Below are 27,100 nucleotides of genomic sequence, written 5' to 3'. Positions count from 1 at the left end.
ACTGTTATTGTTGATGATTTACGTGCCGAACTTCTGCCTGTTTTTGACTCTGCCTTGGATCGTCCTTCTGTACTTTAAACTGATTATTAAAAGGTCTCTGAGTATCTGCGAGCGTCGGTCGGTTTTGTTCACGTTCGTGACAGAATACCTCGCCGACATGCAGACGGCGGAAAATAACGACCTGGTAACTGCGGAAGAGCCACCAAGGAGCAATGCTCGGAGCACATCAAGAAATTTTGGATAAACTAACACATTCTATTGAGACCCTGTCTTTGCAACAGGCTCAGTTCCACGGACAAATGAACCAGATCGGAAGCCAAATGACTGAACTAACAACACATTTGCGGCCGAGTTCCCGGCCAGCCGCAACGCTAACTTCTAACGCTACAGTGGGACCCATGACCGCCACATTGGATGTGAGTAAACCAGAAAAGTTTAATGGTACTTTTGACAAATGTAAGGGCTTTCTTCTGCAATGTGCACTTTACTTTAATAGCTCACCACAATGTTCAGATTTAGAACGAATAACGTTTTTTGTGTCTCGTTTAACGGGAGTTGCACTAAAATGGGCAACAGCAGTCTGGCAAAATATCCAGACGTATTCATATGCTCGTTTTAAAGCGGAATTTAAGGATGTGTTTGATCGACCGCATCAAGGAAGATCAAGTGGAGAACGAGTGTCAAAGATCCGTCAAGGTACTCGTTCGGTAGCTGAATATGTGCTCGACTTTCGTATTGTTGCTGCTGAAAGTGGTTGGAATGAGCCAGCACTTAAAGTAATGTTTTGGAATGGATTAAACAGGAACATTCTTTCTGAACTTGCATGTAAGGATGAAGGCTTGTCCTTAGAGGAACTTTATAACTTAGCTATTCGTCTGGACCAGTTATTACAAGTTCAACAGCCTACGAACAGGGAGTATACGTTTGTTTCACGCCAGTCGAGACGGTTTCCCGCTATGGAAGTTGAACTGCCTAAGTGTTCGGACATTGGTCAGAGTGTACCCATGCAGTGTGATGCGACCAGAATCTCAGAGGAAGAACGCATGCGACATTTGAGACAGAGGCTGTGTTTCTGCTGTGGAGCACCTGACCATGTATTTCGTGACTGTGCTGTGAGACGGTCCGAACAGCCACAAGCTCGTCCCGAGACTCCCAAAGACACTGGACTTAGTACAAGGTGAGGAATATGATCTCTAAATCTTTTATTAGGCAGGTAACAGTTGGTTTTGCCAGTGATTTTGTGGTCTTTCCTAACTTTTGTGGTTTACCCCTAACTGTGCTGATATTAATGATAACAGCACGGTCTTTTTACACCACAATGGTATTACTCCGCTGACGCGTTGCCAGTAACGACAAGCTTCATGCACACAAACGCGCACGCAGGCGACACCGACTTTATTCCTGATCGCGTTTTAAATACATTATCTGATAAACAATCTAGTGCACTGTGTAGGGAACATAAATCAATTGTCTAATATATTGTCTAGTGCACTATGTAGTGAACATGAATGCGTTATCCGATACACAATCTAGTGCACTATGTAGGGAACATTAATGTGTTTGTAACGCGAACAGTTAGCTTAATAGCCCAGTTAGCAGCTCCTAAGTGTTCTGTTCTCACCCATAATCCTTTGGTGTGTGCAAGATGTTTTTTGTTTCTTTTTTTTCTCTTTGGAGGTTCTTGACTTTTTCTTCTTGTTGTTCTTACCTCCCTGAAATGAGTTTTTGCATCTTGGGATGTCTGCTTTGTAGTGTTAAACTTTATATTCGTTGTGGAACTACTTTTTGGTGGAAGGTATTGTCAATATTAAAGCATATTTATTATGAAATTCAGGTCTTCTTTGATTTATTTTCTTTCTTTATTTTGTAAAAACTGTTGTAAAACTGCTGTGATGATCTACTGTACTCGCCTTTGGCTCGTGCCTGCGACCGAATCACAGCCGTGATGTTATTCGCGATAACACACTCCCTCTCGTGTTCTATTGCTTAATTATTCCCCAGATAAGGAGAGTCATGTAAGGCACGTAAGGCAAGTGCTTAAAAGACTGCTGGACAACCAACTGTTTTTCAAAAAGGAAAAATGTGAGTTTCATATACAGAGAGTATCCTTTTTGGGATATGTCATTAGTGCACAAGGTGTGATCATGGATGATCAGAAGGTGGAGGCAGTGGTAAACTGGCCTCAACCGTCATCAATTAAGGCATTACAGCAATTTCTTGGCTTTGCTAATTTCTATCGCTGTTTTATTAGGAATTTTAGTACCTTGGCAGCCCCACTCACTTCTTTGTTGAAAGGTAACGCAAGACGCCTATCTTGGAATCCCCAGGCAGAGGAAGCATTTAATAAACTCAAACAGGCTTTTACATCCGCACCCATTTTGGTGCACCCTGACCCCAGCAAGCCATTCATTGTGGAAGTGGAGGCGTCAGAAACAGGGGTCGGTGCGGTGTTATCGCAGCATTCGGGTAGCCCTGCAAAGTTGCATCCGATTGCATTCTTTTCTGACAAGCTCAGTCCAGCAGAGAGAAATTATAGTGTGGGAGAAAGGGAACTGTTGGCCATTAAACTAGCCTTGGAAGAATGGCGCCATTGGTTTGAGGGAGCCAATTATCCTTTTACTGTATTTAAAGACCACAGAAACCTGGAGTATTTACGTAATGCTAAACGTTTAAACTCCAGACAGGCACGATGGTCATTGTTCTTTTCCAGATTTGAGTTCAAGATCACATATCGACCAGGGTCACGAAACACTAAAGCAGATGCCCTATCGCGAAAGTTTGACAATGCTGAGACTAAGGAGGGGAACTCATCTCCAGAAGGTATATTGCTGGCAAATTGTCTCTTAGCATCCATACGCTGGGAAATCGATGATGAGATTGATGAGGAAAATGCTAACAGGTCAGTCCCATCTGAATGCCCCGGGGACAAGAAGTATGTGCCGCAAAAATGCAGAAGTAGGATTATTTCATGGGCTCATTCTTCTCTTACTTCTGGTCATCCTGGGGAGGCACGTACTTGTTCACTAATTGCTTGCAAATATTTGTGGGAGACCATGCGAAGTGACATTCACAAGTTTATAGCATCATGTTCTTTGTGTTCGCAGTGCAAAACTCCTAGAACGTTGCCAGCTGGTAAGCTTGTTCCTCTTCCTGTTCCAGCGCGTCCGTGGTCACATATTGCGGTTGATTTTGTAACTGATTTGCCCCCATCACAGGGGTTTACAACTATATTAACAGTTGTCGATAGATTTTCACGTGGAGTGCGGTTCATCTAGTTAAAACAGATTCCTACTGCATGGGAAACCGCAGAAGTGTTATTTAATTATGTGTTTAGACTATATGGTGTACCTGAAGAGATACTGTCAGACCGAGGGTCGCAGTTTACCTCAAGAGTTTGGCAGGCATTTTTTGAGCATCTAGTGAATATTAATTTAACTTCTGGTTATCACCCACAGACTAATGGACAATGCGAACGGGTAAATCAGGAGTTAGGGAAATTTTTACGAATGTACTGTCATGACAACCAGCAAGACTGGGTTCGTTACGTGCCCTGGGCAGAAATTGCGCAAAACTCTTTAACTTGCTCAGCCACTGGTATAACACCATTTCAGCGTATACTAGGGTGTCAGCCCCCGCTTGCACCATGGACTGGAGGGGTGACGGAGGTACCGGCTGTGGATGAGTGGATGCAAAGAAGTGAAGAGGTCTGGGAGGCCACCCATCAACGTATAGAGAGGGTTTTGCAGAGGAACAAAAAACAGGCCGACAAGCATAGAGGTGACAACCCATTTTATCAACCTGGAGATCAAGTATGGCTTTCAACTAAGGACTTCAGGTTTGCGGAAAGAAGTAGAAAACTCTTGCCTAAATTTATTGGACCATTTAAAATCATGGAGGTTATTAATGAAGTCACTTATAAATTTGATCTACCTAAGCAGTATCGAGTCTCAAGAGTGTTTCATGTGTCTCTCCTCAGACCGGTTGTTCCGGGCCCATTGGACGAGGCTACGCCGGATGATTCACCACCTCCTCCAGTAAGTCTTGAGGGGTCACCGGTGTATGCAGTGCACAGATTGCTGGACTCCAGAAGGAGGGCAAATCGACTGCAGTACCTGGTTGATTGGGAAGGCTATGGACCTGAGGACAGGAGTTGGGTCTCGGCCCAAGATATCTTGGATCCAAGCCTTATCAGTGAATTTCACCACAGGTTCCCAAATAAGCCAGGCCCACGCCCTCGGGGGCGGCCCCGTCAAGGATCTGGAGGTTTGGTGGTCGTCGCGGTCGTCCTCGGGTCTCGGCCGTACCGAACTCTTTGGAGGGGGGTACTGTAACCTCCTGTGGATTCTAAAGATACCACTGACTATCAGAATGCACAGGACTGCATTTCCCAGGAGTCAGTGGGTGAACAGGTGACGCAGTCGGCCAATTGGACAGCGCCGAGGGAATCTACGTCACCTGTGTATTGATTAGCACCTGAAGCTAATTTAGTAAAGACTATATAAGAGAACTGTGAAACTTTGCGAGGTATTGCCGTGTTTGTCCTGCATACTGAGCGGTTTTGAATATCGATTGCAATTTTGTGTATGACCCATTTCGCCTGTTTCTGACTACGACTTCGGTTTTCCCATTGGACTGTTATTGTTGATGATTTACGTGCCGAACTTCTGCCTGTTTTTGACTCTGCCTTGGATCGTCCTTCTGTACAACCCCTTGTTAGTCCGGCCTATTTTTGTGCATTTTCCGCCTGAAAGACATACCTAGTTTCTAAGGCTTCTCATTCAGAAAGTTTATAAGATAACACAAAAATTATACTTCAGTGTTATAGAAAACCCTTTAAAGTATCAGAAAAACACAGCCAAATGCCATGATGTTATGTTACAATGATCAAATGATGACAAAAACACCCCAAAATGTAGGCGCTTTTTACATTTTTTTTTAAAGCCAAAGTTTCAGTGAGTATAAGTAGGACTGCAGGTCTGCAGACCATCTACAGAACATATATAGAGTTGTAGCCAAAGGGGTTTTCTGTCACAGGCCCAAATTTTAGACCTCTAACTCATTCTGATTTTGAGTTATTGCACCTGGAGTGGCATCACACTTTACTGCTCTCCAAAGCTTTCCAAAGCTTTCTAACTGACAATAAACAGATTATACTGCAGATAAAATGTGTAAAATGCATTATTTATACTTTATAAAGTCATTATTTATAACATTTGAGTGTTTTTTGGAGTGATGAACTCTCACAGTGAGCCAGTAAGCGCTCCCTTCCCCCAGCGCACACACACATATACAAACCGCTAGATTTGTAACAAAATACAAGCAGCCGGTTGAACTTTTCACGAACTGAGTCGTTTAAATAGATTCACACTGTATTATCAGCCCTAAGAGAAAAGTTTGACTCACTCTACTGATTCAGAAGCACACATACCAGCGTGCGTAATGTGTATCCATGGTGACGGCTGGTGAAATACAGCTGTTTAGACTAATCCGAGAGGCTAAATGCAAAAAGTGGGGCGGGATATAAGCTGGTCCTCCAATCAAAAGCAAAATATGCTAATATTTTTGCATTTCTCCAATGAAAAACAAGTATTAGGTGGTGAGATGGATACTGTCTCTACATTGGCTGTAACGGTATTGCGCAATCTCACAGCCAAACTCTGAGCGCTATCTGTTAGAGTGAGGTTTTGTGATTACTGTGAGCGCTCTCTCATTATGATACGATCTGATATTCGCGTGTTATTGACTTATAAACTTATACAACATGCTTGTAACTATTCAAAATGGCCGCCGGTGTTTGTAAACATTTACAAAAAGTGGATTTTATCTGGAATGGAAGGACTAATGAACATAAATTTGGACTCAGATTGAAGATAGAATATCCAGGTATGTGCTGGTTTAGCTCTAATGCTTTTGTTTGATATACATTTGTCGCGGTGGTGTTGTTTACCGAGTGCTTGATGCATTGCATGCCATGCATTGATGGCAGAGCTTTATCAGATGTAAAACTTTTCTGTAATATTTTGGATGCTGATGTATTTGAAGTAAAACAAACAGCAGAAATGTGATTGTGAGGTTGTGCTGGCTTGTTTGGTATAAATGTTGTCGGTATGAAAGTAAGTACCGCAGTATAATATTACAAAATATAAAGGCTGTATTTCTGGCAGAAATTTTTCAGACCTACAATTCTTTTGTGTTTTTAAAAGAACTTATAAACAAAATAAGCTCAATGTTTACGTTGCTAAAAACTAGAGATTTTAAGCTATCAGAAGGTTCCTTGTTTACCAACAATGATATTTTGACGGTGTGACAGTATACAGAGAAACACAAACATAAAAATTCAAAGCCCGTTCACGGGCTAAAGACCACCATGGGGTTGATTATTAAAAGGTCTCTGAGTATCTGCAAGCGTCTGCCGGTTTTGTTCACGTTCGTGACACCAACATACAAAGTAAATCTTCAGATGACTCTGCTTCATCAGAATCAGAATCAGAATCTCATAAAACTTTTAAATCACTTTAGTTATAATAAACACTAAATAAACACTGCTCAATGTTTATACACGATTAAAGTTCATTACTCTGGATGTTTAACATCATAAAGCACTTGGTTATCTGATTCACTATCAGCAGAGCACAATAAACCTGGAACGTGAACCTCATCCCACCTGATTCACATGTTTACCTATTATATACTATACTGGTGCTGGTCATAAAATTAGAATATCATGAACAATTTATTTATTTCAGTAATTCCATTCAAAAAGTGAAACTTGTATATTATATTCATTCATTATACACAGACTGATATATTTCACATGTTTATTTCTTTTAATGTTGATGATTATAACTGACAACTAATGAAAACCCCAAATTCAGTATCTCAGAAAATTAGAATATTGTGACAAGGTACAATATTGAAGACACCTGGTGCCACACTCTAATCAGCTAATTAACTCAAAACACCTGCAAAGGCCTTTAAATGGTCTCTCAGTCTAGTTCTGTAGGCTACACAATCATGGGGAAGACTGCTGACTTGACAGTTGTCCAAAAGACGACCATTGACACCTTGCACGAGGAGGGTGAGACACAAAAGGTCATTGCTAAAGAGGCTGGCTGTTCACAGAGCTCTGTGTCCAAGCACATTAATAGAGAGGCGAAGGGAAGGAAAAGATGTGGTAGAAAAAAGTGTACAAGCAATAGGGATAACCGCACCCTGGAGAGGATTGTGAAACAAAACTCATTCAAAAATGTGGGGGAGATTCACAAAGAGTGGACTGCAGCTGGAGTCAGTGCTTCAAGAACCACCACGCACAGACGTATGCAAGACATGGGTTTCAGCTGTCGCATTCCTTGTGTCAAGCCACTCTTGAACAAGAGACAGCATCAGAAGCATCTCACCTGGGCTAAAGACAAAAAGGACTGGACTGCTGCTGAGTGGTCCAAAGTTATGTTCTCTGATGAAAGTAAATTTTTACCTTTGGAAATCAAGGTCCCAGAGTCTGGAGGAAGAGAGGAGAGGCACAGAATCCACGTTGCTTGAGGTCCAGTGTAAAGTTTCCACAGTCAGTGATGGTTTGGAGTGCCATGTCATCTGCTGGTGTCGGTCCACTGTGTTTTCTGAGGTCCAAGGTCGACGCAGCCGTCTGCCAGGAAGTTTTAGAGCACTTCATGCTTCCTGCTGCTGACCATCTTTATGGAGATGCAGATTTCATTTTCCAACAGGACTTGGCACCTGCACACAGTGCCAAAGCTACCAGTACCTGGTTTAAGGACCATGCTATCCCTGTTCTTAATTAGCCAGCAAACTGGCCTGACCTTAACCCCATAGAAAATCTATGGTGTATTGTGAAGAGGAAGATGCGATACGCCAGACCCAACAATTCAGAAGAGCTGAAGGCCACTATCAGAGCAACCTGGGCTCTCATAACACCTGAGCAGTGCCACAGACTGATGGACTCCATGCCACGCCACATTGCTGCAGTAATCCAGGCAAAAGGAGCCCCGACTAAGTATTGAGTTCTGTACATGCTCATACTTTTCATCTTCATACTTTTCAGTTGGCCATCATTTCTAAAAATCCTTTTTTTGTTCTGGTCTTAAGTAATATTCTAATTTTCTGAGATACTGAATTTGGGGTTTTCATTAGTTGTCAGTTATAATCATCAACATTAAAAGAAATAAACATTTGAAATATATCAGTCTGTGTGTAATGAATGAATATAATATACAAGTTTCACTTTTTGAATGGAATTACTGAAATAAATCAACTTTTTCATGATATTCTAATTTTATGACCAGCACCAGTATATATATTTACAATATATATATATACAACTCTGAATCAGAAATTACAGGGCAAGAGACTGAAAAATCACACTGACCTTATTCTGATGATTTACACCGTCGAGGCATGGACTCCACTAGACCCCTGAAGGTGTGCTGTGGTATCTGGCACCAAGATGTCAGCAGCAGATCCTTTAACTCCTGTAAGTTGTGAGGTGGAGCCTCTATGGATCGGACTTGTTTGTCCAGCACGTCCCACAGACGCTCGATTGGATCGAGATCTGGGGAATTTGGAGGCCGAGTCGACACCTCGAACTGGTTGTTGTGCTCCTCAAACCGTTCCTGAAGCATTTTAGCTCTGTGGCAGGGTTCATCATCTTTTTGGATGAGCATGGATGAGCTTCTCTAGATCTTGTTGGGACACCAGACCCTTGATTCTGGATTTATTGGATATAAGATGATAGAATGCTGTTTGGGTGATGGTTCTGATATGGTTGGTGAAGGTGAAATCTGAGGACTTGGTCTTTGATCTTTAGAGCCCAGGAACTGAGGTGTTCACTGATACAAGGAAATTGTGGCTCATCCAGTGATGACGGACACAGTGAGTCTATGGGGCTGTGATCATCTGGTGAGAGAGCTGGATATACAGATACACCGATCAGTCATAACAGTAAAACCACCTCCTTGTTTCTACACTCACTGTCCATTTTATCAGCTCCACTTACCATATAGAAGCACTCTGTAGTTCTACAATTACTGACTGTAGTCCATCTGTTTCTCTCCTTTCATGCTGGGGTGCGTTTCCCAAAACGTTCGTAACGCTAAGTGCTTCGTAACCTCGTACTTACGAACATTCTTAAATTTACGAGTGTTTCCCGAAACCCTTCGCAACTAACGTAGTACTTAAAATCGTTCATAAATGAAGAGTAGTCTGACCCATTCGTAACTCACTAAGTACTTCTTAACTTGAACTTTGCATGCACAAAAACGATTAATTAAGCCAAATTGCCTTAAAAAAAGCTAAAAAACGCACTGGTTCTATTAACTATCATGAAATATATATATTAAATTATACTTTATACTTGAATTGTGCTAACTTAATATATATATATTAGGTTAGCACAATTCAAGTATAAATATATACATACATACACACACACACACACACTGTTGAGGCATAACATTAAAACCACCTCCTTGTTTCTACATTCACTGTCCATTTGATCAGCTCCACTTACCATATAGAAGCACTTTGTAGTTCTACAATTACTGACTGTAGTCCATCTGTTTCTCTGCATGATTTGTTACCCCCTTTCACCCTGTTCTTCAATGGTCAGGACCCCCACAGGACCACCACAGAGCAGGTATTATTTAGGTGGTGGATGATTCTCAGCACTGTAGTGACACTGACATGGTGGTGGTGTGTTAGTGTGTGTTGTGCTGGTATGAGTGGATCAGACACAGCAGCGCTGCTGGAGTTTTTAAACACCGTGTCCACTCACTGTCCACTCTATTAGACACTCCTACCTAGTCGGTTCACCTTGTAGATGTAAAGTCAGAGACGATCGCTCATCTATTGCTGCTGTTTGAGTCGGTCATCTTCTAGACCTTCATCAGTGGTCACAGGACGCTGCCCACGGGGCGCTGTTGGCTGGATATTTTTGGTTGGTGGACGATTCTCAGTCCAGCAGTGAGGTGAGGTATATAAAAACTCCAGCAGCGCTGCTGTGTCTGATCCACTCATACCAGCACAACACACACTAACACACCACCACCATGTCAGTGTCACTGCAGTGCTGAGAATCATCCACCACCTAAATAATACCTGCTCTGTGGGGGTCCTGACCATTGAAGAACAGCATGAAAGGGGGGTAACAAAGCATGCAGAGAAACAGATGGACTACAGTCAGTAATTGTAGAACTACAACGTGCTTCTATATGGTAAGTGGAGCTGATAAAATGGACAGTGGGTGTAGAAACCAGCAGGTGGTTTTAATGTTATGACTGATCGGTGTATCTGTGTGTCGCATATAGAGATTGAACAGAAGAGGTCAGAGAACTGATCCCTGGGGGATTCCACAAGTCATAGCCACCCTGTCACCCGGTTAAAAGGTTAATGATGTACACAATGACTAACAGAGCTAGGCCCATGTGGCGCAGCATGCTAGATTCACTTTGCTAGCCTGATTGATCGCAGCCGTCGTCGCCAACGCTCCACCGACTCCTGATTTATGGCACATTTGTTTTGTTTGTGTAGATAATATTTGTGCATAGTCACAGTGACTCTACCCACGTGCAGAACTCGTACTCTTCTCCATAAGCTATCGCCAAGGCTGTGTCACACTTTGGGCGTGTCCATTACCTGTTAATATTTCCACTCCGCCACTGGGAACTCTGTGAAGCATCCAGAACTGCCTGTAATGACTGCATGAACGTTCACCCATCATTACCCTCGGTTAGCACATGTGTGCACATTAACCTAGGGCCGGAGCTTCACCATTACACATCAACCCTCCTGAGACAGGATGGACGCCTTATCTGCTTAGCTAACAGAATATCTGCTCTCTCAGATGAAACTGCAGATAAGCACGACGAGTGCTGAAGGTCACCTTTAATAGACCCGTCCTACCAGACGTTCAGAGAAGCTCCTCACCCGACCACTCCGGCACCCTCTCTCTCCGCTCCGAGGACGCATCTAGGGACTAAAGATGAAGCTGAAGCTGAAGCTGCCCAACCCGGGTCTGGAGGAGCGCATCCCCTCTCACGCTGACCTGGAGGAGATGGAGAAGGTCCAGGCCGGAGAACGTCCTCAGTGGGACAACAAGGCCCAGTACATGCTCACCTGTGTGGGCTTCTGTGTGGGACTGGGGAACGTCTGGAGGTTCCCCTACCTGTGCCAGAGCCACGGAGGAGGTACCGGTTCTTCTTTCTTCTTTATTTTGGTTACATATGCGCCTGCTGGGGACTTCTCTGTGTCCATATGAATATGACCACTCTGATGGCGCCCATTAGATCGAGGCCTGTACGAATGTGGAAGTCTAGGAAGCTCTGGACTGACCACAGAGAACGTGTCAGATGAAGTTCCAAGGTGCCAGTGCTCATGGCATGGTGAAGCTCACATGACTGTGGACTCACGCTGAGAGGATTGTGAAGTGGGATCCAAGAACCATTCAACAACAGGAAAGGTGCCACCGTCCACAGTCAAGTGAGCTTTACCGTGCCGTGATCACTGAACTTTCTGTGTGTGAATGATCGGCACCTTGACTGAATTTTTGAGTTGATTAACAGCAACAGTTTAGGGAAGGTCCCTGTCCCCTTCCAGCATAAGCAAGCTCCTGCACAGAGCCCTGACCTCCACTCAACAGCTCTGGGATGAACCGGAACACCTGCATATTTTGGCTGAATGGGCACAAATTCCCACAGATATAGTCCAAAGTCTGGTGAGAAGCTCCTCAGAAGAGCGGCTGTTGTTCTAGCTGAAACGGTCACACAGAGGTCACAAGTTCACAGTCAGGCATCCGAATACTTTAGGACAATTTTTTTTATGCAATAAACAGCAGCAGTTTAGAGAAGGTCCGAATACTTTTGGCTCTATAGTGTATTTACTGAATGAATAGACACGTCTGCTACCATTTAATTTATTTTATTTATATTTATATTGTGTAATATGTATTATATAATATTTATTATATTATATTATATATTTATATTATATTTCTTGTATTATATTATATTTCTTGTATTATATTATATTATATTATATTATATTATATTATATTATATTATATTATATTATATTAATTATATTATATTATATTATATTATATTAAATTATTTTATATTATATTTATATTATATTAATATTATATTATATTAATATTATATTATATTACATTATATTAATTATATTATATTATATTATTATTATATTATATTAATATTATATTATATTACATTATATTACATTATAATATATTATATTATATTATATTATATTATATTATTATTAATATGATATTAAATTTTATTATAATATATTATATTATATTATAATTATATTATATTATATTATATTATATTATATTATATTAATATTATGTTATATTATATTATATCATATTATATTATATTAATATTATGTTATATTATATTATATCATATATTATATTATAATAATATTATATTATAATAATATTATACTATATTTTATTGTATTACATAATATATTTATATTATATTATTTATTATATTATATTATATATTTATATTATATTATTTATTATATTATATTATATTATATATTTTATTATTATATTATATTATATCATATTTATTTTATATTATATTTATTTTATATCATATTATATTATTTATTATATTATATTATATATTTATATTATATTATTTATTATAATATATTATATTATATATTTATATTATTATATTAAATTATATCATATTTATTTTATATTATATTATATTATATTTATTTTATATTGTATTATATTTATTTTATATTATATTATATTTATTTTAAATAATATTATATTTATTTTATATTATATTATATTTATTTTATATCATATTATATTTATTTTATATTATATTATATTTATTTTATATTGTATTATATTTATTTTATATTATATTATATTTATTTTATATTATATATATCAGCTTCTAATCTTGAATAATGAATTATATAATATAAACTATATAACTATAAATGTTTACTTTATATAATGATCAGTTTGGATCATGTGACCGAGCGTCTCTAACATCGTGGTTATATATAAATACAGGATATATAATATATAATATATACAGATATAAAGATAATCAGTCGCGTCTGATAAGAGTTTCATTCTGTCATGATAACAGGAAGGATAACGAGCTAAGTGTGCTAACTCAATCATGCTAACTCTCCCAACACAGCTTCACCCAGCGGCTAACGCTAAGAGTAATAAACAGCTAATAACATGCTGAAATTCTCAAGGTCCGTGTTAATGATTTATATAGAAATCTACTGCTAGCATCACTGTAGTGAGAATTAGCACTAATCACTAAACTAACTGCTATAGTTAAACATTCCCTACACTACACTAAGCTAATCACTAATTTAACTGCTGAACTGATCCCTATGCTATGCTACACTTAGCTTGGTGGTATTCGCGGGCGCTCATAAGTATTGGGACGTGTATCTACAGGGGCGTTCATGATCCCGTTCCTGCTGCTGCTGGTCCTGGAGGGGATTCCTCTGCTACACCTGGAGTTCGCTATAGGACAGAGACTGAGGAAGGGCAGCGTGGGGGTCTGGAGGTCCATCAACCCCTACCTATCCGGAGTGGGTGAGTATTAGTGCTCCAGGACTCCACCGAACCACAGCGAGAGCAGTTATCTGCAAACCCAGGAAACAGGAGACTTCCCAAAAAACAACGTAGATACGTTTACATTTACGTTTCCGACATTTAGCAGACGCTTCTATCCAGGGTGACCTACAGTCCTGTGACAGGCCTCGCTCAGGGGCCCAACAGTGGCAACCTGGCAGTGGTGGGGATTGAACCAGCAACCTTCTGATTACTAGTCCAGTACCTTACCCACTAGGCTACAACTGCTATATGTGTACAGTACACTGAAAGTCTGGTCAGCCATTGTCCAGCGCCCCTGGACCTGAGAGGGTTAAGGGCCTGACAGTGGCTGCACGACAGAGCTGGGATTCGAACCCTCAACCTTTCGATTGACAGCCCAAAGCTCCACCCACTGGACCACCCTAATCAGCAGGGTGTCTGATCTAAAGCGGGTCTGTAGGGAAGAGTGGTTCTCAACCAGGGGGCTTCAGTGACTCTAGAGAGGGTCAAGTTGCTATTAATTAGGCTTGAACCGGCAACCTTCTGATTACTAGTTCAGTACCATAAGCACTAAGCTACCCCAGGGGTAAGAGACTAATTAGGTCCCTTACTGTGTGGTGGGAATCAGTGATCTGGAAGCAGTTCATGGGACCGATAGTGGCAGCCGTAGCTCCGCAGTCAAGGTACTAGACCAATCATCAGAAGGTTGCTGGTTCAAGCCCCACCACCACCAAGTTTCCATAATTGTAAGTCACTTTGAATAAAAGCGTCTTCTAAATATGCCAAAACAGAAACAAGCAGAAAGGGGGCAATTACTTTTTACAGCCCTGTATCTGCTGGAGGTTCCAGTCTGGCAGACGTCCCAGTAGGGTTGGACCTATTAGATAAATAACCGCCATTATTTAACACCTCGTTATCTGTTTAGGTTGATTAGCGACTCTGATGATACCTAATCAATAGTGCGTCTGAAGGTAGGATACAAGGTGTCCCGCTATCCCACACCTGTCCACCAGAGGGCGCCATCACCTGCATTTATTTCATCACTGTGCCTCTATAAAGACATGAGCCAAGAGCCCTGACCTCAGCCCCACCGAACAGCTCTGTGATGAACTGGAACGCCGACTGAGGCTCTCTTGACCAACACTTTAAAGTCTTGTGAGAAGCTTCTCGGAAGAGTCTAGCTGACTAGCTCGCGGTCAGGTGTCCAAATACTTTTGGTGTACTCCAGGTCAAAGACTCTCAACGTTCTTCATGTCAAGGGTCACATTTACATTTATTCTTTATCCAAAGAGACTTGAGCAATTGAGGGATAAGAGCCTTGCTCAAAGGTCCAACATTGGCGGGGCTTGAACCAGCGACCTTTCGATTGCTAGTCCAATACCTTAACATGAGTGGTGAGCATCCTAGGTAAACACAGTTGGTCTACTGGCTTTGCCTACGTTTTGTCTGGGGACCACGAAAAGGTCACTTTTAGCCCTCTTTAACCAAACTCTGGATCTTTTCCTGATCTTCTTAGAACCTTGGTGCTATTCTTCAAAATTAGGTTCACAAACTAGAACTGGAACTGGAACCCAGTCCATGTTGGTTGAAAGGGGCTATTTGTAGGCCACTGTGGTTCCCAGTCCAGTAGCACCCAACCAACATGGGGTCTCCGACTTGGAATAGTGACCTGGTCAGAGGTTGTAGAGTTTCACGCCCTGTTTACCAGCCAGTGTTTCCAGCATAGGCTCCACGTCCATAGCGAGCCTGACCAGGATGAAGCGGTCACTGAGGATGGAGAACGTCTGACTCTCTGATCTCTGAGACCTTCTCTCCACAGGTATCGCGTCCATGCTGGTGTCCTGCATGGTTGGAATGTACTACAACACCATCATAGCCTGGGTCATGTGGTACTTCTTCAACTCCTTCCAGGATCCACTTCCATGGAGCCAGTGTCCACTCAACCAGAACAGGACAGGTAACATCTACAGTCTTTGTAGTCACTGAAAAGGGTCTGAACGGTGGACTACTATCTAGCCCACTTCTGGGGGGATGGATTGGCACCCTGTCTAGGGTATTCTCTAGGACTGAGTAACCAGTGGTTTGGGGTGAATCTCCATAAAGCGGTTGATGGAAAGCCATCGTTTTGGTAAAGATGGTTTGGAGTTAGGTGTGTACAGAGCCTTGACCTCACAGTCACTGAACACCTTTTGGATGACCAGCCAGACCTCAATAGCTCAATAGTTAATGGTCAGGTCAAAAATCAAAAAGTCAAAACTTGTAGGATCTAAGTGTGTAACTGTGGCTCCAAGATCCACCAGATCTCCATCTCCCCCTACAGGCCCGGTACCAGAATGCGCCCGGAGCTCCTCTGTGGATTACTTCTGGTACAGAGAGACTCTAAACATCTCCACTAACATCCAGGACTCCGGTGGTCTGCAGTGGTGGATGGTGCTGTGCCTGATCACCTCCTGGGCGGTTCTCTGGGTCTGCTGCATCCGAGGCATCGAAACCACCGGCAAGGTGAGGAACAGTTCAGAGGTCGATCCGGGCGTGTCCAGGTCAAAGTCCGGCTCTGTTTTACTGCCAGCGCGTGTTTATGTGCGCTATCTTCAGCAGATTTCACACCCTAAACCTGACGTGTGCAGAACATCCCGGCGTCACTCACCGGGTCCAAGGTCCAGCGGAGCAAGGCTCACATGATGGTGTAAACAAGTCCCTGTTCTTTCATTCCCAGGCTGTTTACATCACCTCCACCCTGCCGTACGTGGTCCTGACCATCTTCCTGATCCGAGGACTCACTCTGAAGGGGTCCATCAGTGGCATCAAGTACCTCTTCACTCCAGACGTGAGCACTCCTTCCTTTCCTTCTAGACTAAGGTCATCACGTGAGGATGCCGAAAGGGCAGGGGGAGTATTGATCAGAAAATCTGCTCTCACGTTTATTAAAGCTGTAACTAATCACACAAACTGTGAGGCTGCATCTGGACACATCGCCTCGCCTTATTATCTAGTTTAGATGTACAAAAGTATTGGGACACTTGACTATGGGCTTTGTGGAATCACTCCCTCTTGGAATCGCTCCCTCTTGGAATCGCTCCCTCTTCCCTTTGCAGCTTCAAAACCCTTCACTCTTCTGGGAAGTCTTTCTACAAGACTTTGGAGGGAATCTATCTGTGGGAATTTGTGCCCATTCAGTCAGTAGAGTCGGTGAGGTCAAGGCCCCGATTCTCTCTGGAAGAGAAAAGAATCCGACTTGTAATCATCCCAAAAGTGTTGAGTTGGGTTGAGACCGGAGCTCCTTTAAGAGCTTGCTGTGTCCTTAGGGTCGTAACCATGCAGTAAGAGAAGAGGGGCATCCCCAAACTGTTGGCACAACATTAAAAGCACCCGACATCATTCACCCTATATTATTTTATACATCTGTTCACAGAGAATTAGGAAGGGCGTCCACATATTTTTGGCCATCTTGTATAGTGTACGTCAGGTTTGAATCTCAGTTGGCCGGGGTCTGAGGGAGACGAGGGTTGGTCGAAGCCAATCTTGCACAGTTGTAGCCTAGTGGTTAAGGTACTGGACTAGTAATCAAACGGTCACTGGTTCAAGCCCCACCACTGCCAGGTTGTCACTGTTGGGCCCTTGAGCAAGGCCCTTAACCCTGATTAGAGCTTTGGAGGATTAGGAGGGGCGTCCACATACTTTTGGTCATTTAGCGTATGTGAGGTTTGAAGGTTTGAATCTCAGCTGGCCGGGTCTGAGGGAGATGAGGGTTGGTCGAAGCCAATCTTGCGCAGTTGTAGCCTAGCGGTTAAGGTGCTGGACTAGTAATCGAAAGGCTGCTGGTTCAAGCCCCATCACTGCCAGGTTGTCACTGTTGGGCCCCTGAGAAAGGTCCTTAACCCTGCTTGTAGTAAACTGAGATACCAGGAGCAAACCCATCTCCCAGGTCCTCAGACCCTGCTAATGGGTGGCACCCACCCTTCCAACGGTCCCAACTTAAAGAAGCTACAGTTCAGAAATAGATGGTAGTAGCTTCCATAGTCTAAGACTTAGCCTAGCTTAGCTTAGCATTAGCCTTCCAGTTATAGAAGTTATTGGAAATTAGCAACCACCGAATGATGTCCTGATGTTGGCGAGATGTTTGTGGACGTTCCTCATGCTTTGTTGTCGTTCCCGTGTAGCTGAAGGAGTTGGCGAACCCCACTACGTGGCTGGACGCTGGAGCTCAGGTCTTCTACTCCTTCTCTCTGGCTTTCGGAGGGCTGATCTCCTTCTCCAGCTACAACTCTGTACAGTAAGTAGATCACTTCCAAAAGTATTCGGACGCCTGACTTGGCGTGATGCGTTAATACACCCCGGAGAGGACGCCAATCCTTGGCGGGGCCTCTGCCACCAACCTCCACAGACGGAGCCAATGACGTCAATATGTAGACGCCCAGAGAGTCGAACTCTGGATTCCAGCGGGAGTGAGCTTTTTTTTTTTTTTTTTTTTAGCCAGACCCTGTATTCCACGTATTTTTAGCTCCATTCATCCAGTCAGCCACCGCTGTGAAGTCTGTTAGCTTTAAATAATGTTTGTTTATTTATGTTTGCAGTAATAATTGTGAGCAGGACGCCGTGATCATCTCCTTCATCAACGGACTCACCTCCGTCTATTCTGCCATCGTCATCTACTCCATCATCGGCTTCAGAGCTACGGAGAAGTTCGATGACTGCATCAGCAGGTAAACGCTCACGCCCTTTCATCCTACACCACACTAAATACCCAAAAGTATTGGGACACCTGACCTGACCACAAGCTAGCTGGACGTCCCATTTTACATTTACATTTTCAGCATTTAGCAGACGCTTTTATCCAAAGCGACTTACACAATGAGTGGAACACGATGAGCAATTGAGGGTTAAGGGCCTTGCTCAGGGACCCAACAGTGGCAACTGGGTGGTGGCGGGGCTTGAACCGGCAACCTTCTGTTTACTAGTCCAGTACCTTAACCACTGAGCTATCACTGGCTATCATTTTGACGTCCCTTATTCCTTTGTAGCTTTGATATCAAACGCTCCTCTGAGAAGCCCTTCTACAACACTTTGGAGGGATTGTGTCTGTAGGAATTTGTGCCTGTTCTGTCAATAGAGTCAGAGAGTGTTGAGTCGGTTTGAGACCAGGACCCTGTGTAGAGCATCTGAAGCTGATCTCTACACGACTAGTCAAACCACGTCTTTAAGGAGCTGCATACTCATGCGCAGGAACTCCATTTAATGATTAGGAGGGGCGTCCACATACTTTTGGCCATCCAGGTTTGAATATCAGCTGGCCAGGTCTGAGGGGGACAAGGGTTGGTCCAAGCCAATCTTGGGCAGTTGTAGCCTAGCGTTAAAGGTCACTGGATCAAGCCCTACCACTGCCAGGTTGTCACGGTTGGGCCCTTGAGCGAGGCCCCCAACCCTGCTTAGACCTTTGCATGTTTTGCTTGGAGCAAACCCATCACCCAGGTCCTCAGACCCTGCTGATTCCTTCATAGCTTTGATATCAAACACTCTTCTGAGAAGTCCTTCTACAACTAGGTGTCCGTATACTTATGGCTACATAGTGTGTCCTGTCCACGTTGGCCTGGTTTCACAGGTATCACAACAGTTCCTCCTTCTGTGTCGGTAAACAGGAACATCTTGGCCCTCCTGAACGCCTTTGATCTTCCAGAAGGGAACATCACCGAAAGCACCTATGATGAGGCTTTTCAGATCCTCAACAGCACGTCACCTGCGATCGTCCAGGGACTCGACCTGAAAACCTGCGACATGCAGACTCTTCTGAGCCAGGTGAGAACTGAAACCCTCTGTAGAAGTGAGACCGGTGAAGAACTATCGATGGAACCTTCCTCAGGAGCCAACCAAACGTCTTGGTACCTACTCAGTCTGCTGGACTTCCCAGAAACCACCAGCTCAGCCAGGTCAGTGTCCTTGCTGTATGTCTAACCTTAGCATCTTCTGGCATCTTCTTACAGGGAGTAGAAGGAACCGGTCTGGCCTTCATCGTCTTCACAGAGGCCATCACCAAGATGCCCATTTCTCCTCTCTGGGCGGTGCTGTTCTTCATCATGCTCTTCTGCCTGGGACTTTCCACCATGTTCGGCAGCATAGAAGGGGTCGTGGTGCCTCTGCAGGACCTGAACATCTTTCCCAAGAGCTGGCCTAAGGAGGTTCTGACAGGTAAAGCGTTCACTCCAAACCTAGCTGAACCTTCTGTAAGGGATGGTTGATGTCGGGAGTCCATCATCCTGCTCAACTAGCCTAAAGTACATTACAAAACCCCGAGATTGTGTAAAGCAGGGTTCCTCAAAGTCTGGTCTCCAAAGGTACTGGACTATTGATCAGAAGGGCTTTGGTTCAAGCCTCAGCACTGTCATGTTGTCTTTGGTTAGAGCATGGAGATCTCCAAACCTTGCTGAACTTCAGTACAGAAGAACTGGAATGGTGAAACGGTCAGTTCCTGACCTTACAAAGTTTATAAGTCACCAACAAAGGTCACTTCTGGTTTTAAGTTAGGATGTCCAACAAGCTTATGATCTAGCATCCACATACTGTACTTTTGACCATAAGGTGTACATCCAGTAAATGCTGGTCCTGCTCATATTAGCCAAGTGTTTGGTCCAGTCCTTTGAGGGCAAGTCTATATGCTGGTGATGTCCCGGCTTTGCGAGGGAACTTGGGCTGTGGAGAACAAGAGTTCCAACCAGCAATGGAAGTTCTGACCAAAGTCATGACTTTCCAACACCATCAACCAACAAAGAAGGGGCAGATACGACAGTCCTGGTCTTAGAGAATTTACTGCTCAAGCTTGAACCCATGTTAAGCTAGATGAGATTAAAGCAACTTAACCACCAACTGAACACGCGTCATGAAGTGCATTTTATGGGTAGAGTTGCTCACCCTACAGACGGTAAAGTGACGCTTTATCTTTATTGATTCCAGGAATCGTCTGTTTGGGATCGTTCGCCGTGGCTTTGATCTTCACACAGCGCTCGGGTGAATACTGGCTAGCGCTGTTTGACGGATTCGCCGGGTCCATCCCGCTACTCATCATCGCCTTCTGTGAGATGATAGCTGTGGCGTACATCTACGGTATAGACAGGTAAGAGCAACAGTCTTCATTTGGTGAATCGGTAACTCTTAGCGAAGAGCCCTGACGTGAACTGAAGGACATGCTAAGCTCTCGGGATGCTGACCCTTCCTTGTGACTCTTTCAAAATGGTATATATGGACTCTGAGAGTATTCAGACCCTTGACTTGGCACTTCAGATTGTGCTTAGGTGCGTCCTGTTCAGCCCCGGTTCTGGGAACTTGAATACATCGTATCGAGTCTCAGCTCTGCCTACCTGCTAAGGCTGAGTGACCACATGAACAACGATTGGCCTGTTGTTCAGATATGGGCGGGACTAAGCCGGATGGGGTCTCTCTCTCTTGACTGGTGCAATTACGACCTCTGCTGGCTGATTGATGGCGCCTGCACAGAGATGAGAAAAGAGCTGTCAGGGTGTGTCTCTTCGTACACAACGCTGAGCTGCACTGCACTTGTCAAAGTGTAGGTGATGAGATGCATACGGCTGCTGCCCACGTGTCGGAGGGGGCGTGGGTTAGCTTTGTTCTCCTCAATCAGAGCGGGGGTCGGCATTGGTGGAGAGGAAGCATGATGGAATCGTGCAATTGGACGCTCTAAAAATGGAGAAAATGCAGAAACAATATATACAGTATATATACGTATATATATATATATATACAGTGTATCACAAAAGTGAGTACACCCCTCACATTTCTGCAGATATTTAAGTATATCTTTTCATGGGACAACACTGACAAAATGACACTTTGACACAATGAAAAGTAGTCTGTGTGCAGCTTATATAACAGTGTAAATTTATTCTTCCCTCAAAATAACTCAATATACAGCCATTAATGTCTAAACCACCGGCAACAAAAGTGAGTACACCCCTTAGTGAAAGGTCCTGAAGTGTCAATATTTTGTGTGGCCACCATTATTTCCCAGAACTGCCTTAACTCTCCTGGGCATGGAGTTTACCAGAGCTTCACAGGTTGCCACTGGAATGCTTTTCCACTCCTCCATGACGACATCACGGAGCTGGCGAATATTCGAGACTTTGCGCTCCTCCACCTTCCGCTTGAGGATGCCCCAAAGATGTTCTATTGGGTTTAGGTCTGGAGACATGCTTGGCCAGTCCATCACCTTTACCCTCAGCCTCTTCAATAAAGCAGTGGTCGTCTTAGAGGTGTGTTTGGGGTCATTATCATGCTGGAACACTGCCCTGCGACCCAGTTTCCGGAGGGAGGGGATCATGCTCTGCTTCAGTATTTCACAGTACATATTGGAGTTCATGTGTCCCTCAATGAAATGTAACTCCCCAACACCTGCTGCACTCATGCAGCCCCAGACCATGGCATTCCCACCACCATGCTTGACTGTAGGCATGACACACTTATCTTTGTACTCCTCACCTGATTGCCGCCACACATGCTTGAGACCATCTGAACCAAACAAATTAATCTTGGTCTCATCAGACCATAGGTCATGGTTCCAGTAATCCATGTCCTTTGTTAACATGTCTTCAGCAAACTGTTTGCGGGCTTTCTTGTGTAGAGACTTCAGAAGAGGCTTCCTTCTGGGGTGACAGCCATGCAGACCAATTTGATGTAGTGTGCGGCGTATGGTCTGAGCACTGACAGGCTGACCCCCCACCTTTTCAATCTCTGCAGCAATGCTGACAGCACTCCTGCGCCTATCTTTCAAAGACAGCAGTTGGATGTGACGCTGAGCACGTGCACTCAGCTTCTTTGGACGACCAACGCGAGGTCTGTTCTGAGTGGACCCTGCTATTTTAAAATGCTGGATGATCTTGGCCACTGTGCTGCAGCTCAGTTTCAGGGTGTTGGCAATCTTCTTGTAGCCTTGGCCATCTTCATGTAGCGCAACAATTCGTCTTTTAAGATCCTTAGAGAGTTCTTTGCCATGAGGTGCCATGTTGGAACTTTCAGTGACCAGTATGAGAGAGTGTGAGAGCTGTACTACTAAATTGAACACACCTGCTCCCTATGCACACCTGAGACCTAGTAACACTAACGAGTCACATGACATTTTGGAGGGAAAATGACAAGCAGTGCTCAATTTGGACATTTAGGGGTGTAGTCTCTTAGGGGTGTACTCACTTTTGTTGCCGGTGGTTTAGACATTAATGGCTATATATTGAGTTATTTTGAGAGAAGAATAAATTTACACTGTTATATAAGCTGCACACAGACTACTTTTCATTGTGTCAAAGTGTCATTTTGTCAGTGTTGTCCCATGAAAAGATATACTTAAATATCTGCAGAAATGTGAGGGGTGTACTCACTTTTGTGATACACTGTATATATATATATATATATATATATATGTATATAAACGTTTTTTTGTGATTGGTTCAGAGATAATTATAAAATAAAAATAGGTTTTAGCTCCATGTACCTTTGGTCTTTCCTTTTACTCTTCAAAAACCTAAACTAAATCAAATAACAAACAAACAGAAATTAAAAATGGGTCGTATTTCCCGAAATCAACATTTTCTAGGGTTAGGGTTAGCTAACATTCATATACACCGATCAGCCAAAACATTAAAACCACCTCCTTGTTTCTACACTCACTGTCCATTTTATCAGCTCCACTTACCATATAGAAGCACTTTGTAGTTCTACAATTACTGACTGTAGTCCATCTGTTTCTCTACACGCTTTGTTACCCCCTTTCACCCTGTTCTTCAATGGTCAGGACCCCCACAGGACCACCACAGAGCAGGTATTATTTAGGTGGTGGATCATTCTCAGCACTGCAGTGACACTGACATGGTGCTGGTGTGTTAGTGTGTGTTGTGCTGGTATGAGTGGATCAGACACAGCAGCGCTGCTGGAGTTTTCAAATACCGTGTCCACTCACTGTCCACTCTATTAGACACTCCTACCTAGTCGGTCCACCTTGTAGATGTAAAGTCAGAGACGATCGCTCATCTATTGCTGCTGTTTGAGTCGCTCATCTTCTAGACCTTCATCAGTGGTTACAGGACGCTGCCCATGGGGCGCTGTTGGCTGGATGTTATTGGTTGGTGGACTATTCTCAGTCCAGCAGTGACAGTGAGGTGTTTAAACCTGACTCATACCAGCACAACACACACTAACACACCACCACCATGTCAGTGTCACTGCAGTGCTGAGAATCATCCACCACCTAAATAATACCTGCTCTGTGGGGGTCCTGACCATTGAAGAACAGGGTGAAAGGGGGTAACAAAGCATGTAGAGAAACAGATGGACTACAGTCAGTAATTGTAGAACTACAAAGTGCTCCTATATGTTAAGTGGAGTTGATAAAATGGACAGTGTGTAGAAACAAGGAGGTTTGATCGGTGTATTAGAATGCTAGCTAATGCTAACCCTAGAAAATATTGATTTTGGAAAATTAAAATACGACCCATTTTTCAATTTCTGTTTGTTTGTTATTTGAAACGAAACTGAAAACTGAAACTATTTTTTATTTTTGAGAAACTAATGACCAAAAATACACCACCGACCCCTTTTGTTTGCGTTGCGCTTGGGGGGACAGTAAGAAAATCTGGAGGTCCTGGAAGGTGCAAAGCTCATAGAGATGAATCCAGGAAGACTTGCATCTGGTAATCTGCCAAAAGGGCGTCTACAAACTATTGATCGAAGGGTGGGAACACTCTCGTGAAGAAGAGGTTTCAGGCTTTGATGTGTCCGCCGTGGTTCCCGTAGAGGGTGTGCTATCACGTTACAGATGGACTTTGACCAGGGTTGAGCACACTTATCAGATGGACGCCATTTGTACTCACTCACTGCTGGATCATGGTACTTCAGATCGAACAAAACATGTCCAGTCTTTTTTGGATCACCAACCCCTTATTTAAGTGTGAGTAAACACTACAAGGTGTGTTTGGTTGGTGCATAAGTATTAGGACACCATTGGTTCCTCAAGTCCATTCCACGGTTCCTCAGTTTCTACCAATGTGGATGCCCATTATGCCAGGCGGCTCAGGTGGCACAGAAGCTGGGATCCAGGGTTCGAATCCCCAATGGTGATATTGGCCTTCCAGACATGATTGGCTGTGTCTGAGGTTTCATGATGGGTTGGCGTCCTGTCTGAGGTGTGTCCATTGCACCCAGTGATTCCAAAGACGTCTGTGGACGCTTCCCACTTTTGAGGAACACCTCAAAAAAGTTGTGGAAAGCCTTCCCAGAAGAGTGGAAGCTGTTATAGCCACAAGGGAAGGGAGGCAGGGGGACTCCAGTGTAACCACCGGCCTGGTTGGGTGCTCTACAAACACAATCATTCATATCTGAGAACGTAAAAGCTGGAGGAATCATCTCAGCGACACCGCAGGAGTGACCCCTGGTGTCTGGCCAAGGTGTCGGCCAGCGTCAGGGCATCTTCATGAAGGAAGATGATCACCACTGAGCGACGGCCAGAACAGTGTGAGGTGCACAGGTATGGCAGGACTTGACAGGACCCATCCGTGCAACCAACCATCACAAAGATACGATGGCGTGAAGACGTCCATCCAGTCTATTGCCACCAAGCCTCCACTCTGGAGCCAAAGTCCAGTTGGTGCCAGTTGGTGGTCCATGGTTCAGGGAGGGATTAACTTGGTCCTCCAGACCTGACGTGTCCCCTGTGGTCTCTTCCAGGTTCAATGAAGACATCGAGTTCATGATCGGACACAAACCCAACTTCTTCTGGCAGGCCACGTGGAGGGTCATCAGTCCTCTCATAGTGCTGGTGATCTTCGTCTTCTACCTGGTCTCCACCGCCACCAGAGAGCTCACCTACATCACCTGGAACCCAGAATCGGTAACGTCCACCACCCTCTCAAATCATACACACACACACACACACTAAAGTTCCAGTCGTATCCGATTCCCTGATGCTACTCCAGACCTCCACTCATGACCAACACACGCCCCCTCCGACACATGTGCAGTACCCACTGCTTCTTTTCACCTGCACCAGGTGGGTTCATACGGAGAGCCGTATTGCGCACGGAGAGTCAAGCACTGATCTCCGTTATCCCCCGATCAGCCAGCAGAGGGCGTAACTGCAGCAGTTATGAGGAATCTCCTTGGGTGGACAGGTGTGAAAAAGTAATTGCCCCCTACGCTTAACCCCAACCCCTTCAAACATGCTGTAGCCTAGTGGTACTGAACTACTAATTAAAAGGTCACTGGTTCAAGCCTCATCGCCGATCCGTCGTCCCCTCCCTCAGACGTAGCCGATCGTGTCTGTATTTAGACGCCCGACCGGTCGATAGCACCGCTCCGGATTCGAACCCTGACCCCAGCAGTAGTTCCCACATGCAGTTTAACTCGTGTTCATGTTTTGTTTATTACAGGACTCGTTTCCAAACCTCCTGAAGGTGGACTTCCCCGACTGGATCAACGCCATCATCTTCATCCTGTCCGGCGTTCCCGCTCTCACCATCCCGGGCGTGGCCGTCTATAAGCTCGTCAGGAGGCGCTGCTGCGGGAAGCGGGGCGGCCGCCGCTCACAGGAGGTCAGCACCGTGTCCGAGAAACTGGAGAAGGAACTCAGGAACGTCTAGAACCGTCAGGAACCTTCAGAACCATGTTCTACTCAGTGCTCAAATAATCACCATTAGCACATCACAGTAACCGGTACTGTATATGGCCAAAAGTATTGGGACGCCCCGTTTAGTGACCACTGTGTGAGCTTCTCACAAGGTTTTGGAGTATCTGTTGCTGCAGATTTGGACAGATTTATTCCACCTGTTGTCATTAGAAGGGGCGTCCCAATACTTTTGGCCATATAGTGTAGAATAATGTAAAGTGTATGTAGACTTTTAAGCTCTTGTGTTTGTGTAAATGATCATATTGTTTTGGAACTCTGTATGAAAGCATTGATGTGAAATAAATGATGTCTTTAAATATGTGGAAACAGTTTGGGGAAGGTCCTTTCCACGTCCTCCAGTAGGACTGTACTGCAGGGCACAGAGCAACATCAATAAAGACACCGTTTGGTTTGACGTGACGTTCGATGTACATAAACTGTGACCTTTAAGTCTGCTGGGGTCGGCCATCGTACGTCGTTAGAGTCCTTGCTCAAGGGCCCAAGAGTGGCTGTACAGCACAGCTGGGATTCGAACCCGAAACCTTTTAGTTGACAGCCTACAGCTCCACCCACTAGAGTCCCACTGTCCCTAGTGGAACGTCTTTTGAGCTTTTGTAGATGCCACTCCTGATTACTGAGTTCAGCTCTGTTGACAGCCACTGGGATGAATTGGAACCTTGACTGTGAGCCAGGCCTTCTTGTTGACACAAATTCCCACTGGCACACTCCACAAAATCTAGAGGAACGTCTTTATTGGTCATGTATGCATCTATACATGTTCACTTCTCCTCAGCTCATTTGGAAGCTGGGGGGCG

The 27,100-nt window shown here is 44.0% G+C and overlaps 1 protein-coding gene across 1 annotated transcript; it reads left to right on the top strand.

Moving 5' to 3' along the window:
- The first annotated feature begins 10,990 nt into the window (after positions 1-10,990).
- Positions 10,991-26,566, top strand: LOC134318407 (sodium-dependent neutral amino acid transporter B(0)AT1-like). Its single transcript, XM_062999318.1, has 12 exons — positions 10,991-11,195; positions 13,490-13,630; positions 15,450-15,587; positions 15,951-16,132; positions 16,347-16,457; positions 17,791-17,903; positions 18,205-18,333; positions 19,267-19,423; positions 19,609-19,813; positions 20,576-20,735; positions 25,349-25,511; positions 26,050-26,566. Exons 1-12 carry the CDS (start codon positions 10,991-10,993, stop codon positions 26,257-26,259), a joined length of 1,914 nt encoding a protein of 637 aa, XP_062855388.1. The 3' UTR covers positions 26,260-26,566.
- Positions 26,567-27,100: the final 534 nt, after the last annotated feature.

Source organism: Trichomycterus rosablanca, chromosome 1 (genome assembly GCF_030014385.1).
Source record: "Trichomycterus rosablanca isolate fTriRos1 chromosome 1, fTriRos1.hap1, whole genome shotgun sequence".
NCBI classification, from domain to species: Eukaryota; Metazoa; Chordata; class Actinopteri; order Siluriformes; family Trichomycteridae; genus Trichomycterus; species Trichomycterus rosablanca.
The sequence above is the reverse complement of the archived record's forward strand: the minus strand, read 5'-3'. Positions and strand labels throughout refer to the sequence as shown.